This window comes from Corythoichthys intestinalis, chromosome 15 (assembly GCF_030265065.1).
Source record: "Corythoichthys intestinalis isolate RoL2023-P3 chromosome 15, ASM3026506v1, whole genome shotgun sequence".
Lineage (NCBI taxonomy): Eukaryota > Metazoa > Chordata > Actinopteri > Syngnathiformes > Syngnathidae > Corythoichthys > Corythoichthys intestinalis.
In genome coordinates, this window is record NC_080409.1 from 3,408,956 (window position 1) to 3,426,260 (window position 17,305).

Consider the following 17,305-nt stretch of genomic DNA (forward strand, 5'->3'; position numbering starts at 1 on the left):
TCTTTACAGCTTCATTCTGGGTTAAGTTGTTTCCTTCAGTTCACTCCTGAATAAACTTGAACCAAAGCAATGCTGTCTCTTCACGGCTGGGTGCTACTGCTCATCCTTATGCAACAAGTAAGACATTTATTTAGTTCTATTAACAATGTAAAAAATGTTCCTGTTTATTTTTTGTGTGTGTCTGTAAGGCGCATAGGATTATTTGGCACACAATCAATGAATCTGTTTAGTTTCAAACATAAGGCACACCTTTAATATATGTTGCATTTGTGTATCAATGTACTGCATTTGACATGTTTTTATCTTTTTACATTGTAGCTATTGCTTTGTTTATAAAAGGACATGGCAATATTTTTTGACCAATGTTCTGGAACATCAAATATAAGATGTGCTCAGCAATCTTTAGTCCCAATGTAATGCAATGTCAGCCACAACAAAGGAAAAAAAAAACATAAGCAAAACGGGAGCAAAGTCCAGCAATACTTTTGAAAGCGCATTGTATCCATCCATCCAACCATCCATCCATCGGAGGCAGCAGCTTTAGCAGGGAAGCCCAGACTTCCCTCTGCCCAGCCACTTCAACCAGCTCCTCTAGCAGGATCCCAAGGCTTTCCCAAGCCACCCGAGAGACGGTGTGTCTTGAGTCGTCGCCGGGTCCTCTCGCCGGTGGGACATGCCCGGAAACCTCTCCAGGGAGGCGTCCGAACCAGATGCTCGAGCTACCTCAGCTGGAGTATGTATTGCAATGGTCAGCAAGTAACAATAACGTGTGAGCAGACATTCCCGTTATAGCGAGTGTTGGACGCAGTCTTTCAGGTCCTCTGCGTGTTCGTTTTCAATTCAGGTAAGACGGCTAGACTAAACTATTAAATGAAGACTGGAGACAAGAGATCAATACTACGCAGCTTTAATTTCAGAAATCTGTGGGTGCATTTAGTGACAGAGGAGTCAGTCTTCCTTATATACAGGTTTGGAGGTGTGTGTGGAAAATTTGGTGGTTAGCTCTTCTCTAGCAATTCTTGCAAAACAGGTCATGAACCTTGCTGCGCGGGCAGTTATTCATTGGCACATATAGAAACTAGACAGGCTGTGTCTGGGATATTCCGTGGTCATAAAAGTTCATGATTATCTGATGCGAAACTAACTATCAACAGTTTCTGTGAAGAACAACTCCATTCATGGTCATGTTTGTTTACTTTTAGCAAGCATATCGGAATGTTGCTTTAGGCGAGATGCATACTGACTTCACGAGTTAATGAAAATCCACACATCTCAAAAAAAGTTCTAGCTACTTACCATAGGTTGGTAGAGTAGGTAAAAATGTTACTCAAGGGTAGTGTTACTTCTAAATAATATTACACAAGTAAATTTTTAGTCATCCAAAAATGAACTCAAGTACAAGTTAATGTTACTCATTACTTAACTGCTTATTAAAATGTTTGATTTTTTTTTTTTAATAATGGTTTTTTTTTTTTCTCAGCACAACTTCATCCATATGAACTGTTGTTATTATACTGTACTTTAGCCCAGTGGTCCCCAACCTTTTATGCACCACGGACTGGTGTGGTAAGCGCCTTTTTTTCTCGGACCGGTGTTTTGTTGGATCAGCATACCCGTATGCCGCTCAGCAGTGGCATCGTGTCGTGTGTCGGTGTTTTAGGGGGGCTTCAGCCCCCCTAAAATATTCGTAAGCCGCCCTAAATAATTTAGTGTTGTTTAAAAAAAAATGCTGACATATTCTGCCAGAACATTAGTTTAGATCAATAATCATGTAACCTTTCATTATTAACTTAAATATGGTGATAAATCTGTCAGTTTCGCCTCACTTCATAGGTAAAGAGCCCCTTCAGTGCGTCGCCATCCAATCCATTCCATTTTTTCTTATAGCGAACGCCCACATCTCTGAAAATCCAGTCTGCATTTTCCCTGTAACCTAGCCAGCAGCCTACCTTTTTATTTTTTCCACAAGCAGTCTCTGCGCACATCTTTCACCTTTGTTGTTTTGCAGTCAAAAGTTACATCCCAGCCCTAAAATAACGCTGCTACGGGGTGACTTACTTCTGGAGCATCAGCTGTGTTTCTCACTTTTCGCAGATGAGTACAGGAGCTGAGCTCATTCACGTTTGATTATTATCAGTAGATAGTCATAATAAAACACTAATAGTAATAATCACTCCACCCCCTTTATTGACCTGTAGCAGTCAGACCAGAGGAGCAAGGAAGGAGACAGGTGAAAGACCTCTACTTAAAAGGTGAGTAGGAGAGTAATGATTAGAGAGTGGATAAAGTCAAGAAGATGATTATGAATAGCATACATACCCCCCTACACACACACATATACAGTTTAGGCTAAAAGTTTTGAGTATAAAAGTATAAAAATCACTTTGAAAAACTCAAAAATGATTTAAAAATCTTCATTAAAAAAAAAAAAAATCTAGATTAAGGGGCAGGTTGCGGAATGGCCTTGCCCTCGTATGGTGACGAAGACGGAATGCGAAGACGCAAACCATTTTTAATCCGGGCTCCAAAGTGGAAGGATTCGATTGCGGGAGCCTGGTGGGGCTTGTTCCGCATCCATATCAATGGAAAGCTCCCTCGGCGATTACGTCAGCACTCACACACGTCACATTGGGCGTGCGCATTGGTGCTACTAAACATTAAAAACGGCAAATATGGCGGAACATCGGCTTTAATTTGCTGTTTTTATAATATTTTTTATTTAAATATATAATGTTTCCATTTTTGTGCCTTTAGGAGCAAAAGTAAAATGCCATTGCTTGGAGGGGGTGGGTATGTTGTCTTCTGCTCTGAGGAGGTTTTTGGGGTCACGAGACACTTAAATCATGTGACCCTCTCCTCCCACCTGACTGGATTCACCATTCTAAACACAGATCATCCACTTCATAACATCTTGATGGACCAAAGAAACAATGGTGGACACTACTCTCTCGTCACTGCAGGACAGAGGGATACAGAAGATACACCCAAAGGCATCAGGCTTTATCATTCTAGAACAAATGGCTTTAGTGCAGTGCTTCTCAATTATTTTCTGTTACGCCCCCCCCAAGCAAGACATAAATGTTTCGCGCCCCCCCAAACTCTCCGCCACCACTGTAAATAGTATTATTCGTCTATAAAATTACTATTATAAATACGCATCTGCCTAACATTGTGTCCTTTTTTTCTAATAAAGAAAAAAAGTAACAGATCAACTTATAATAAAGTATAACTTTATTAACATTGTTTTGTTTGTAACAGAGAAGACTTGACGTGCATCAATTTGCCTGAATTAAAAAAAAAAAAGTCTCAAACTGTAAAAATACACTCAAGGTATTTTTGACCATTTGATACAGAAAAATAAAATGTAATAAAATCCGTAAATAATAACAAATTCAAATTGATTAGAAACATTTACTCATGAGGACAATATGCCAAAAAATTTGACCGAAAAAACAAAAATGAATAAAGGAAAAAAAGAGTGTCCTTGGACAGAAGGATAGTTTTTATTTTTGCTGCTCACACTCAGTATTACCTCCTTTGCAATGGTGTGGAGTCATTATGCAATGAGCATGCTAACAATGCTCACTGGTTTACTGATATAACACTGACAAAGCAGGACTATTGTTGGCAATATTCAGCACGTTTTCGCTGAAAAACAATCAAGCGGCTTATCTATGAGATTGGGGTCGAATGTCTTTAAGTGGCGTCTTAATTGATTTGGCTTCTGGCAGTCCGCTATAATTATTTTCAGACACAGTAAACAGTAGTCTTTCCTCATCACCCCACTGTATTAAAAGTCAAAGCTAAAAGGCAAACGGCCCGAAAAAAGCGCATTCTCGGCGGCCGAGGTAGAACCGTAGGTGAGGGCGGTCGTCGTGACGATCCCAAGCCGAAAATGGCACTTCTCGGGCGGCGACGTGAGAACCGGACAAGACAGTGGGTCGCTGTGTGAGTGAGTCCGGTCGAAAACGGCTTTCGAAAACGGCGGCGGCGCACTGCTCTTCATGTCTGTTTTCTGTGTGCTGAGTGCTCTTCCTTAGTTCAAAAATACTGCACGCACTCTGAAAATGAGAGCGCCACTGCCACCCACTGAGTGGATGTGCAAGTACACTTTATTCCAGTCCGGCAAAAAAAAAAAAAAAGAAAAAAGCATGTTCCCCGAGGACACATGCGCCCCCCATGGCATCGCTCTGCGCCCCCCCAGGGGGGCGCGCCCCACTATTTGAGAAGTACTGCTTTAGTGAAATCCAACACAGTCATTGTACTTGAAAATTGAGTACTGCTGAGAATTTTCGTCAAAGAATGTGGGCGGGCAAGTGGCGCGGACCCAAATGTAGGCAAATGGAGCAAAGGCAGACAGGCGGGCAAACATTTTTTAAATTAACACCAACAAAAAACAAAGTGCAAACAATTTACAACATTTCAAATAGCTATAATAACGTCAACAGACATAATATTAACAACAAATTTAACAGTTTTTAGACAGCAAACAAAAATTAAGTCTCTAAGCCCAGCAGTATTAGGGCTTTGAACACTGCAACAAATGTCTTTAAGTACATCTAGAATTTATGTTGTACCCCTCATGCGACATTTGTTGATCAAGGCTTTTTTCGACTGGTGTCCAATCATCCAGCGTACTGCAGCGCATGGTGTAAGCTGCCAGTATAAAAGAAAGCACAAATTACAAATTGAACCAGAAACTGTAATTTCTGGAGAAATTACTATGGGGCTTTGCTGTGTGGAGATACAGATCTTAGCCCTGCCCAGATTTGGTTTGGGGACATTTCGGGGTTGGAAATGAATGGGAAATTTGGACGTCCATGACTGTCAATGGCTTCGACTTACATATGCGTCAATGAAGTCCAAGTACATTGACGTCAATAGAATCTACATACATGGCTGTCAATGGCATGGACATACATAGCCCTCATTGGCAATTGTGTACTTGTGTGTCAATGCAATGTGAATGACAATGGAAATGAATGGGAAATTTGAACGCCCATGGCCGTCAGTGGAATCCAGGTACATTGGAATCAATAGATTCGACATACATGGCCGTCAACGGGATCAATGCGATGTAAATTACATTACAACTAGGGCTGTCAAAATTATCGCGTTAACGCGCGGTAATTAATTTTTTTCATTAATCATGTTAAAATATTTGACGCAATTAACGCACGTGTCCCGCTCAGACAGTATTCTGCCTTAGGGTTCTGCTTTTTGTTTATGTTTAGTGAACCTGTATAGCGTGCTAAGCTAACGTTATTGCTAATGCAATGCTTGTGTACTTTTTTTTTTTTTGTAGTTTTACGACGATCTAAAGAGGACAATGGTTTAAGGCTATTTTATTAATAAATCAGATGAAAAAGGAAGAAGTCTGATTATTAGGGCGTCGTTCACTAGCGGTCTAGCTTTGGAAAAAGTAGACGCTTCGGAGTGAGGACAGCATAGACAGATTTAAATGACAGTAGAGTGAAAGGCCCACTACAGTCCTTATGTACCATATGTTTAATGTATATATCCATCTTGTGTCTTATCTTTCCATTCCAACAATTTATTTTACAGAATATATATATAATTTACAGAAAAATATGGCATATTTTATAGATGGTTTGAATTGCGATTAATTACGATTAACTAATTTTTAAGCTGTAATTAACTCGATTAAAAATTTTAATCGTTTGACAGCCCTAGTATATATCCATCTTGTGTCTTATCTTTCCATTCCAACAATTTCTTTTACAGTATATATAATCTACAGAAAAATATGGCATATTTTATAGATGGTTTGAATTGCAATTAATTACAATTAATTAATTTTTAAGCTGTAATTAACTCGATTAAAAATTTTTATTGTTTGACAGCCCTAATTACAAGTGAATTAAGAGATTAGGACGTGGCATCCCATTAAAAATGAATGGAAAGTTTTTGGCAAATTTCCGAGGAACCGTAATTTTTTTCCCCACAAATTCTGTATATAACTTTTATGCCACTCATCATCCCAGAATTTTTGATGCCCCAATGATGACTTTTTTTTTTTTTTTGTGAAAAATCAGCGTTCACATGTGAACGGAAAATTTTTCGAGGCCGGTTGAAAAATTCATTTGCAAATCAAATATATATCAAATGCATTTCATTGTATTTTTTACTTTTTCTCATTTCAAATAATGGGCAGCTAAAACAGTTCAGAAAATTGTCAAAACATTTTAAAGAATAAATTCTAAAATTGCAATCAAGTAGTAGTAGAGTTTCTGCAGGTCGCAACAATTAAAAAGCTTTTTGAAAATTGATGCCTAAAATGGATTTTTTTTTTTTTTTTTTCATTTTCTGAGTCGCTTATCCTCCATGAGATAATTTTGATTTTAAAAGAACATCTTTAAATCAATCACCCCACCCCCGCCCCACAATGTAGAGATAATTGTACGAATGGAGTTGCAAAATTCTGTCACCAAAATATACAGTTTCAAGTGATGTTACACTCCCTTTTCTAGACATTTCTTTTTAAAAAATCCTGTAAATCAATATTTGTGCCCTAAACTGCCAATATTGATAATAATCCCAGTGATCAGACACTAATAAACAAAATGGTTATAATAGTGTCCAATGCAAGTTAAAAATAACAATCACTTTAAAAATTAGATAAGCCGTGTAGTAAGATTACTCAGTTACCACCTTGGTCATCTCTGGGTGAGTCAGGGTCTGGGTCATAAAAGCTCATCTTCTTCGGTGGGTATCGCGCTCTTTTGGGCATCTCTTTTTTATTATTTCCTGCTTGGCCATTCAATCTGTGAAATACTGTATAATACATTTTTAATAATTTTAAAAAGTGGTTCAATGTCTTTTTTGGTTTTACACTGTCATCACATCTCATAATTTGGTACAGCAACTTTTTAATATCTTTAGATACACAGATTGTGTTCATTTAACCATATTAGACCACCGAAGGACTGAAAAATATTATTTAAAATCCCCCATACCAGTCATCGTAAAACAAAGAGACATTAAAGTAAAAATCCATGATGATCCATGATGTTAAGATTTCTGTAAGAATTGCACTTTTCTTGGACAAGGGCTCTTCTTTCCTGTACACTGCTCCTAAAAAAAAAACCCTTTTTATTGCTAATACTGTATATCGTGAAAAGATGCACCTTCTCAATTCCCTATGTCTCAAGTTTATAATGTTAATAGGGTGGCCATATTTTGATTTCCCAAAAAATAGGACATGCTGCTCTGCCTCGGGGTACTTAAATGATACGCAGAATTTACTCAAAGATGCCTTATAACTACAGTTTTAAAGTATGCCTTCTCTGTATGGGTAGAATATTCCGTGATACAACAAAATAACCTCCATATCCAGAGACACAAATTCAGATGGGCTTCCCAGAAGTTTTTCAACATGCAACATTTATTTTGCCAAAAATAATCTCCCTTGGCTGTTTCCAAAGAAGTCATCCTTCTCCCGTCCAATTCAGCCGATCGGTGTACTTCCGCCAGCTGTCTGGCTTCATGGCACAACTGTAACGTGTGTGTCAAACATAGAGCTCAGAGAAAACAAACCAGCGAGCGCAGGGGTCGAGAGATTGAGGGAGAGCAGGAGGGGGCATTGAGCAGATAATTGACCATGAAAAACCGGAGATATGATCCTTTTAATTTCAAATGAGTAATTATGAAGGAACTCTTCACTATTAAAACTAGGAACTATTTTCTCCACCAGAGGGCACTCATGCTCTTTAGACGAATAATGCCTCATTTATAGATTTTTTTTTTCTCATTGGAATTCAATTTTTTTCCCCCTTTGGCTTAATGTGGTTATGCAATGGGTTATTTTACAGGATCATTTTATATATACATATATATATATATATATATATATATTATTTTGAAGTAATGCTACTCTTACATGAGTGACATTTTTCCTACTCCACCCACCTTTGGTCACCCCAATGTAAACTCGTTGCATGAAGCTAGAGAAAATGGGTCTCACTGCAATGAGAATTGTATACAAATTATGTAACTCCAAGACTGTCTAGGGCCACTGTTTGTAGAAATAATTCCAAAGTTAATATTTTTACATGAATATGTTTACTTCAGTAAATTCATGGCCTCCCAAGCTAGCTAGCTAGCTTCACTATTTGCCACTTATTGCCGACCAGTTTTCCCCCCAAAAAAACTATCAGAACTAGCATAAACACAAGCCATATAAATTATACCCAAATTCCATTCGACAAAGATGTTACTTACCCTCTTTTTTGTCCTGAAACGGTTTCTTCCTCCATTCCTCCTGACACCAACTTCATAAGTTAAGTACGACTTGACGTCGTTAGGTCAGCCTCCCCCCTATGAGTTAACCAATGACGAAGCAGCATTTGTGACTGATGGCGCTTTCTTCCAATGTAGACGTTAGGTCTGCATTATCTTCAGGGTTGAAAGTTCACAGTGTAAATTCGCGCCAAATACAGCTTGACAGTGCACGAAGAAAACAGCGCTGCAGCGCCGGTCAACGCTGAGTGGTTTCAGCTGCATTTTAAGTAAGAATGAATTTACAAAAATGTTTTTTATATACGCATGACTACATTAGGCTAATAAAATTTTTAAAAAACTTTATAAGTTGAGTTTATTTGGCTTTATTAATGTAAAATACATTTTCAGTTCTTGGAGTTTTTAAAGCCTTGTTTTCATTTTAATTTAAGCTAACTGAAATGTTTACATCTTCATTAATTCAATATCATATTATTTCGTTTTTATGAAATTTAATTACCTTATAATACCATCATAATAGCAATTTTAGAAGGGTAACATTATTACACGTCAGTAAGAGTTTTCCTTTGTGCATTTTGTACCTACCGGTTTGTAAATGTACCACCGTGATCGTTTTCATTATGATTATTGATTTTTTTCTAACTATATGTTAATCAATTTCTCTTTATATATAATAACTATCTCTTCATATATAATATACTTTATAATTATTCAATTACTATAACCCTTTTCATTCTGAATAAATTGCATACCATATTTTGTGCACTTCTATATGTAAAATCATATTTATGAACTATCAATGCCTTTTTATCCCGTCATCCCCAACTTCATTGACCCTGCAGCTCCATTTCTGACACCAGTAAAGCATGAATATTGCTCCTCTATAGAGGATACAGATAAGTTTGATTGTGCGGTTCATTTTCAGAAGATTGGACTATTGCAGCAGTATATTTACAGGTCTTGATTTTTAAAAAATTTTAATCAGTCAGGATGCCGCAGCTAGTACAGAATGCTGCTGCCAGAGTCCTTACAAATACAGTACAAGGAAACTGGACCACATTACACCAGTTTTGGAAATCATTACACTGGCTTCCAGTGAGTCAAAGGATAGGCTAGAAATTGATACTGCTCGTCTATAAAACACTTTCATGGCCTTGGACCAAAAGAATCATAGAGACCCCTAAGGTCATCTGGAACCGATCTGTTGTATGTTCCAAGAACAAGAACCAAGCAGGGTGAGGTAGCATTTAGTATTATGCTCCTCACCTCTGAAACAAGTTACCTGAAGGTCTGAAGTGTGCTCAAACTGTTAGCTCCTTTTAAATCAGGACTAAAAACACTTTTGTTTATCACAGCATATCCATAACGGTCTATATATTTTAACCTTCAAGCAATTTGCTTTTTATTCATTTTAAGTATAATTTTATTGCCTGTTTTAATTCTTTTTTTCTTTTTTAATTTCATTTAGATTCTCACCAATAATATACTGTACATTGTACTTACAACAGTGAATGACAATAGTCCATTTCTCGATACATTACTTTTTTAAGAGAAACAACAACAAAAAAGAAATTAAACAAATAATAAATAAATAAATAAGTACATAAATAAACAACATACAGCAACTTAAAACATTTGGGAGCCCATCTGATATTGTTTTCTTACCCCCAAAAAGTAAGGAGGTACTTTCTCTGTTGAGCATCTATTGAAATCCGTTCTAATTGGTTTCACGTTTGTCCATTTGGACCATATCAAATAAAATGTATCAATCTCTAATTTAAGTTAAAATGACAGCTTCTGCATGATGTAAATTTCATGTACAATATCTATCCATTCCTCAACAGTTGGTGATTTTCCTAGAAATAGATTTCTTAGAGGCTGCTAATAGAATATTCAACAGTTTTTTTATCATTGACTTTTCATTGTCTTTTTTATAACTTTCTTTTGAACTCATGTTTTTAATTGTTTAAAAATCATTTTATCTCTGATCGTGGTTATTCATGTGATGTAAAGCACTTTGAATTGCTTTGTGTTAAATTATGCTATACAAATAAATTTGCATTGCCTGAGAATTCAACGAGTGCTTGTGGAGAGCTCTTCATTTGCTCTGTCTGAGTTCAGTATGAGATGCATGAACGGAAGCTGTGATAAGAGTAGACTGAGTTCATCGAGAGATCTCTCTGATTTCTCTGCCTGAGATCACAAATAGACACAAAAGTTTAGAAACTCTGAGAATTATATGAGAGCTCGTTGAGATCTCTTCTGAAACTTAAAAGGAGACTAAATTGAGATTTAGTGCATTTTATTGCTCCAGAGAAAAAACTGAGACACAGGAGAAATAAACCTTAGTCTCAGTTTGGCATCACACAGATCTCACAGTCGTCTAGGAGAAATAAATGAGATATTTTGGAGATCTCTTTTCAGATTTTCTTTTCCTCTGGGCTGCCCCCTAGGGCCTGGAATGAATACCACATCGTTTTCACATTGTTCGAATGGAGACGGAACCATATAAATGCAAATTTCCAATTTTTCGTATTCTTGGAGAGTCAACATTTTAACGACCCCTAAAGGAGAAATCAAATTCAAGACTCGATGAGTGACGCAATAGCAAGGCAGAAAGTACAACGTGAAACTCACACTACAGTTGATATATCCATTAACATTTTACAGCCTTTATAGACGTAAATAACTAAATATAATGGCATCCAGAAATGTAATGGTATCATTTTTTTGTCTTTTAGTGTTGTCCCAGGGTTATTGTCAATGGCGAGCGTCTTGTTCATCACCACGGAATTGAGCACATTGCAACGAGGCAGCAGTTCTGTCAGTGGCCCTGTAAATGTGGGCCACGGCCTCAGTGTACACCAGGAGTGAGTTCTGTGCTGGATGGCTGTGGTTGCTGCAAGAGTTGTGCTCAGCAAATTGGAGATCCGTGCAACGAGAGAGACATCTGTGATCTGCACAAGGGCATGTATTGTGACTTCTCAGCCGACCGACCGAGATTTCAAATTGGAGTATGTGCCTGTGAGTATTATTTTCTTGACGAATGTGTAGTACACTTGAAGATGAGGATATGGTTCGGGAAGACATGCGTGGTGTTAGAAAGAAGATTTTAGGCTCAAACAGAACAGGCTGTACTGATGACAATTAGGACCAACCAAAAGGAAAAAAATGCTGCATACTTGCTCTATCTTCCAAAACATTTTAAAATGGAGAGTAAGAGAAATTTAATGTGCCATAATATGGTGACCTTAAAGAGACTGTCCAGTCATTTTCTTAATTGCTAATTATTATTTGAAGTGCTGAAAACATGGGCACAAGATGAGAACAATTAAGTGTTGAATCTCTGATTTATAGCCAGAAACTTGTTGATGTCTGGATTTTTGCTAGTATTTTTAGGTGAATCTAAAATTGAATCAAGTGTCGTCATGTTCTGCTTTCTGTTCCGCCCTATCACTATATAAACCTTAGGGCGCTGTTGGTGCCGCTGCCTGGTTGGTACTGTCACTGTCACTATGCCTTTAATATGCACATTCCCTGGATTCCACAATGCACTAAACAACATGGTAACATTATTTAAAGCAGTGTTTTTCAAAGGCTGCCGTAGAAAATCATCCATTTTCACCTATGTTTTTAGGTAATTGAATCCTCAAATGCGCAAAATCTTGTGTCTGTGCTGTCCCATGGTTGGTAATCATGTGTACCACGTGTGGTCTGATTAACTTTTGTTTGTATATAACAAACCCGAGGACAAAGATAAGTTTGATGTCATAAAAAAGTTTGATGAGCACTGCGTGTCAAAGAAGAATGAAACGTATGAGAGATACATATTTCGTTCCCGCTTGTAACAACCTGGCGAATCATATGATGTTTTCCTGACAGATCTCAAAATTAAAGCCCAGTCGGGCCAATACAGTAGTACATGTGTGTACATGTGTGTATAAACAGATCACTCATCTTAGCAACACATTCATGCAAGTCATTTATCAAACATCTGCAGCTTCTTCTTTCTTCTTGAGCAAACAGGATAAAACCAGTTGGTACCAGTTTTATAGAGAAGTTGATCATTGTGACCTAAAGCATCATTAATTCAGCAACCAAACTATATAGGAACTGCAGCGGCGATTAACTTGAGCAAATGTATAAGGACCCTAATAATTATCCCAACATTCCCCTCCTTTTTATTCTAATAATAAAAATAATTCTTGGTGATGGCTGTGTTGCTGTTAAGGCAATACAACAGTTGGTACCTGTTTTGAGGTAGTCCCCCCTTTTGATCACCAGCCATTTCTGGAATAGGCTGAGCATCTTGTACCGCCAATTCGCCAGCAACGCTGTGCGTAGGGACGGCCCGTAGGTGACGCCGATTTCCCCGTTTTTCATCACGGCCTGGAGTGTGAAAAAGATAAGAACGTTCCGACTCACACTTTTGTTGCAGCACTGCAGGATCAGTCCATTGATTATCAGAGTCCAGTTTCACCCAAACGCTCCGTGTCTTTGGTTGAAGTAGAATGCTTGCTTCCTCTTCTCAGCATCAGTCCGAGGTCTGGCCATCTTGGTTTCAAGTTGTCATCAGGGGGAGGTAATGTTGTACGAATTTTTCGGCCCATCGAGCTCTGCCGGACTTACCCCCGTAGATGACGATGGGGTGGCTTTGTAACTCCTGAGGGCCAACAAGGGGTCTTTTTGCTGCAAAATCCTTTTTGCTGTCTGCACTGCTCTTTCAGCATGTCCATTACCAGAAGGATGGTGCGGACTGGACATAACATGTTCAAAGTCATCCTCTAGACTGAACCTCTTAAAGGTCCCACATTCAAATTGAGGCCCATTATCTGTACAAACAACATCAGATATCCCAAACCTAATGAAAGGTAGCTTTCAGCTTTGCTACCACATGGTCAGCTGTTGTTACAGACAGATGTAGTATTTCAAGGTACCGGGAAAAGTAATCAAAAACAATCAGATAAGTCTTGCCTATGTGAGAACAGAGATCCATTTCAACTCACTGCCAAGGCCTGTAACGTAGAGTTGGGTTTAGCTGTTCTTTCCTCAGTGCTCTTCTGTTTCCACAGCAGAACTTACATTTTTCCAGTCTTTAAGTCCTCTGACAATCCAGTCCACCACACCGAGGCTTGTGCTTGTTCCTTGATGCCCTTCATGAAGTTTGTTCAAAACCTCATTTCTCATCGCTCGAGGAATGACGATTCGGCTCCCCTTAATGACCAGACCTTCACTTACTGAAAGATTTCCTCTGTGCATGAAGTATTCTGCCACAGAAGGTTGAATTTGCTTTTGGAGTCTTGGCCAGCCAGTTTTTATGAACCTTCTTACTGCTTGACGCTCGTCATCAGCTAATGTGGCTCTCTTTATCTCTCCTAGATTTACTCCAGAAACTGGCAAGGTGCTGATAATGGTGTTCACGTAGCAGCCGACATCTACCTCAGTGTCGCTCCTTTTGCTGCTGTTTGGTGGACCCTTTGACAGTGTATCTTCCACCAGTGTTTTCCCAGGGGCATATTCGGCTTTGACATTGTACCTCATCAGCCTGAGGAGCAGTCTTTAGGACCTGATTAGAACTTCCTGTTCAAGTCTTTCGTGTTGATTAAGGGCACAAGTGGTTTATGGTCAGTTATTAGTTTGAATTGTTCCATGCCACTCAGAAATTGCCGAAACCGCTTGCACACCCACACTCCTGCTCAGCACTCCTTTTCTCTCTGTTCATATCGAGTCTCAGCACTTGCTTGGGATCTTGAGCAGTAGGCAATAGGCTTCGACCCTTCTTCATGACACTGCAGTAGCACTCCGCCAAGCCCAAAGCTGCTAGCATCTACAGACACCGCTTTTTTCCTGTTTGGGTCATAAAAGGCTAGCACCGGAGTACTCATCAGCGCTTGTTTCACTGTCAACAAGGCCCGTTTTTGTGGCTCATCCCATGTCAATGCCCTGTCGGCCTTGAGCAGATCATTGAGTGGCACTGCAATGGTTGACAAATGTGGTATGTATCTCTCTACATAATTTATCATGTCTAGGACTCTTTTGGGTCTTTTAGATTGGTTGGATCTGGTAGGTCAGCGTTGATTTGACCTTCCCTGGGTCCGGTTGCACGCCTTTTTCACTTACTGCTTGTCCCAGGAAATTCAGGTGTTTTTGCCTGAGATTACATTTGTCTTTATTCAGCTTTAATCCTGCCTTTTCTATCTTTTGAAGTGCCTTCTTTAACCGCTCTTCATGTTGCTGCATGCTGGAGCAATGGACTATTACGTCGTCCATATACACATCGACGCCCTCTAGACCTGACAATAGTTCATGCATTTTTCTCTGGGAGATTTCTGGTGTTATGCTGATCCAAATGGCATGCGTTTCAAACAGTACCTGCCAAAGAGTGTGATGAGCATCGTCATCAGGCTGCTTTCGCTGTGCAAAGGAATCTGCCAGAAACCCAGTGATGTGTCGAGGCTAGAGAAGACTTTCGACCCTGACAGCCTTGTTAAGAGCTTTTCTGTTGTGGGAAGAATGTTGAAAAGCTCTCTCCGTTGACTCTCTTCATGTCGACACAAATGCGCAGTTTCTCCTTTGCATTCACAACAGGCACCATTGGGCTGCACCAGTCAGCCAGCCTTGTGACCTTTTCAATAACTCCCAAAGCCTCCATTCTTTGAAGTTCCTCTTTAACTTTGGGTAGCAGAGGAAGTGGCACTCTGCAAGCTGTACTCAGTGCATGTGGCTCGGCATTCTCTTTCAGATGGATCTTCACTGGCTTCAGTGTGCCATGCTCGCCAAATGCCCCACTCACTTCCTCTACCACCTTCACCATGCCAAGTGCGACTGCTGCCATCCTCCCCAATGAGTTCTTGACAGTCTGGCCCTTCACTACATCCACCTTTGTTTCACAGTGCTTGCCCTTGTAGTTAAATTTAGTTTCATATAAACCCAAACACTTTAAATGTCCACCCGGGCTAAGGAGATGGACATCTAGTTCGTTTAATATTTGTGGTTGTTTTAGAGCTGTAAATGTGGAGTGATTTATCACTGTGGTGTCTGCGCCAATGTCAATTTTAAATTTGGCAGTAATTTGGCCAATCTCTAACATGACAGTCCATATGTCACTGTCACTCTGTTTCAAATGACCCGAGGTAAAATGAGTCTTCTCCATGTTGCTCTTCTCTGACCTCATTTACAGCTTTTTATCTGCACATGCGCTCCCAGTGTCCCTTTCTATTGCATCTTCTGCATATAGAATCATGAGCTGGGCACGCAGACATTCCTACGTGTTCATTTTTACCACATTCTGTGCATCTTGACTCATTCGACTCAGTCTTGCGTCCTCCTCTTAGTTTGAGGACGACATTACTTTTTCAGGTTTTGTCTGTTTTCTTTGACTTGTAACACTCCTTTGCAATACACTCCTGCTGCGGGTGACCTCTTGAAGGCTGTGCGATTGCTCCCCTTGCTGGTGAATTTGCTGCTCCACTTCTTCAGCTTTTCTGATTTGAACTGCTGTATCCAGCTTCAAATCTTTTGTCAGTTGAAGTGTTTTTGATAAACCCTTATCACACGATCCCACCACCAGTCTGTCTCTTGTATGTTCACTTTTTCTTGCCCCAAACTCACAAGTTTCAGCCAGCTCGTACAGTCCATGCATGAAATTCTCATCTTTTTCATCTGGTCATGACAAATTAATGTTTTTTTTTCACATTTTGTTTCCTAAGAAGAACCATAACAAAGATCTATTTGACATATTACATCAGCCAGGCTAATGTCGTAGCTCTCAGCTACAGTACAAGTGCGTAAAATCCGTAGCTGATTGCAGCTACATTACCCTATGTAATAATACGACTTTTGTTTTTTCTTGTAGCCTTAGTACTACTTACATCTCGTAGTCCTTTTTCCTTTTATTTGGCCCTAATATGTACTACATTAACACAACAATACTAGTCCTTCTGTTAATGGACCAATGGCGTAGGTTTGCTTAGGGATGTTAGGGCCATAACACTAAGAACTTTTCAGGATGCTCAAATTGTCCCCACCAACTTTTAGGCAACCTTGTTTGCATTATATAATGAGTTCTATTATAGAGGTCATTTAGATTGTCTACACATATTTGTAAGGATAGAATTGACCCTACCATTATGAAGTGAATTACTTTCATTATGTTCAGATTTACAATGACACAATTTTTCCCCCTCAAACACATGTTTGGTTGGCTGATAACTAGTTAAATTCCCTTGTTTTCAGTGTAAATCTAATAGAATTAAGTGAAATTTTCTGCCAGTGCTCCAAGTAAATTTTACTCAGACTTCTTGAAATAAGAAAAATGGCTATCTGAAAATAGTCTTAACACTCAAAAAGTCAGTATATTTAATCTTATTTTTAAAAAAAAAGTTTTTTTCGTCAAAAATGTTCTGAATTCAAGAAGTGATATTGTTCAAAACATTATTTGAAATCATTTTCCCCCTTGATTTTGGTGAAAAATGACCAACCTTTAGATGTATGGGCTTAATAAATTCAAATGGTAATATTTACCTAAAGTAAATTGAATAATCTGACCCATTAATCTGTTAGTCTTTAACACTCAAAACAAGATGGAAAAAATTATTCGAATCGATTTAAGAAAAATCACCACATTAAAACATTATAAATTTGCAGTGTGAAAGTTAGTACATGTCAATAGATTTATTTTTACATTGATCATTTAGCCTATCAATTAACTAGGTACATATTGGTGAGAAATGTAGCCCTGACCCCCGTTCACCTAATCAGTTTGGTTTTATTAATGTCCTGTCCCCAGCAAAAGTTGTACATGCAGGTTATGCTGTTATATCATCCCCACCAATATCGAGACCCTTGTAATGGACCCATTTCAAGCTGCAGGGGGAAAATCTAATTGCCGTGTAAAGAGTTTTACTAGTTTCGGTGGGAAGGTGAATAGTTTTTTTGTTGTTGTTCGTGAACTACATTTCCACACAAATGCACATCGAGGTACCAATTAGCTCAGCAAGGAGAAGTCCCAGAGCTTGCGAAATTTGGATTTAAAAAAGCGCATTCA

The 17,305-nt window shown here is 38.8% G+C and overlaps 1 protein-coding gene across 1 annotated transcript in view; it reads left to right on the forward strand.

Moving 5' to 3' along the window:
- Nucleotides 1-25: 25 nt before the first annotated feature.
- ccn6 (cellular communication network factor 6) overlaps nucleotides 26-17,305 on the forward strand; it is a 50,411-nt gene continuing 33,131 nt past the window's right edge. Inside the window, exons 1-2 of the mRNA XM_057858634.1 lie at nucleotides 26-117; nucleotides 11,001-11,283. Of these exons, the coding sequence (XP_057714617.1) occupies nucleotides 70-117; nucleotides 11,001-11,283 (331 nt within the window). The 5' untranslated portion in view covers nucleotides 26-69. The remainder of the gene's footprint in view (nucleotides 118-11,000; nucleotides 11,284-17,305) is intronic.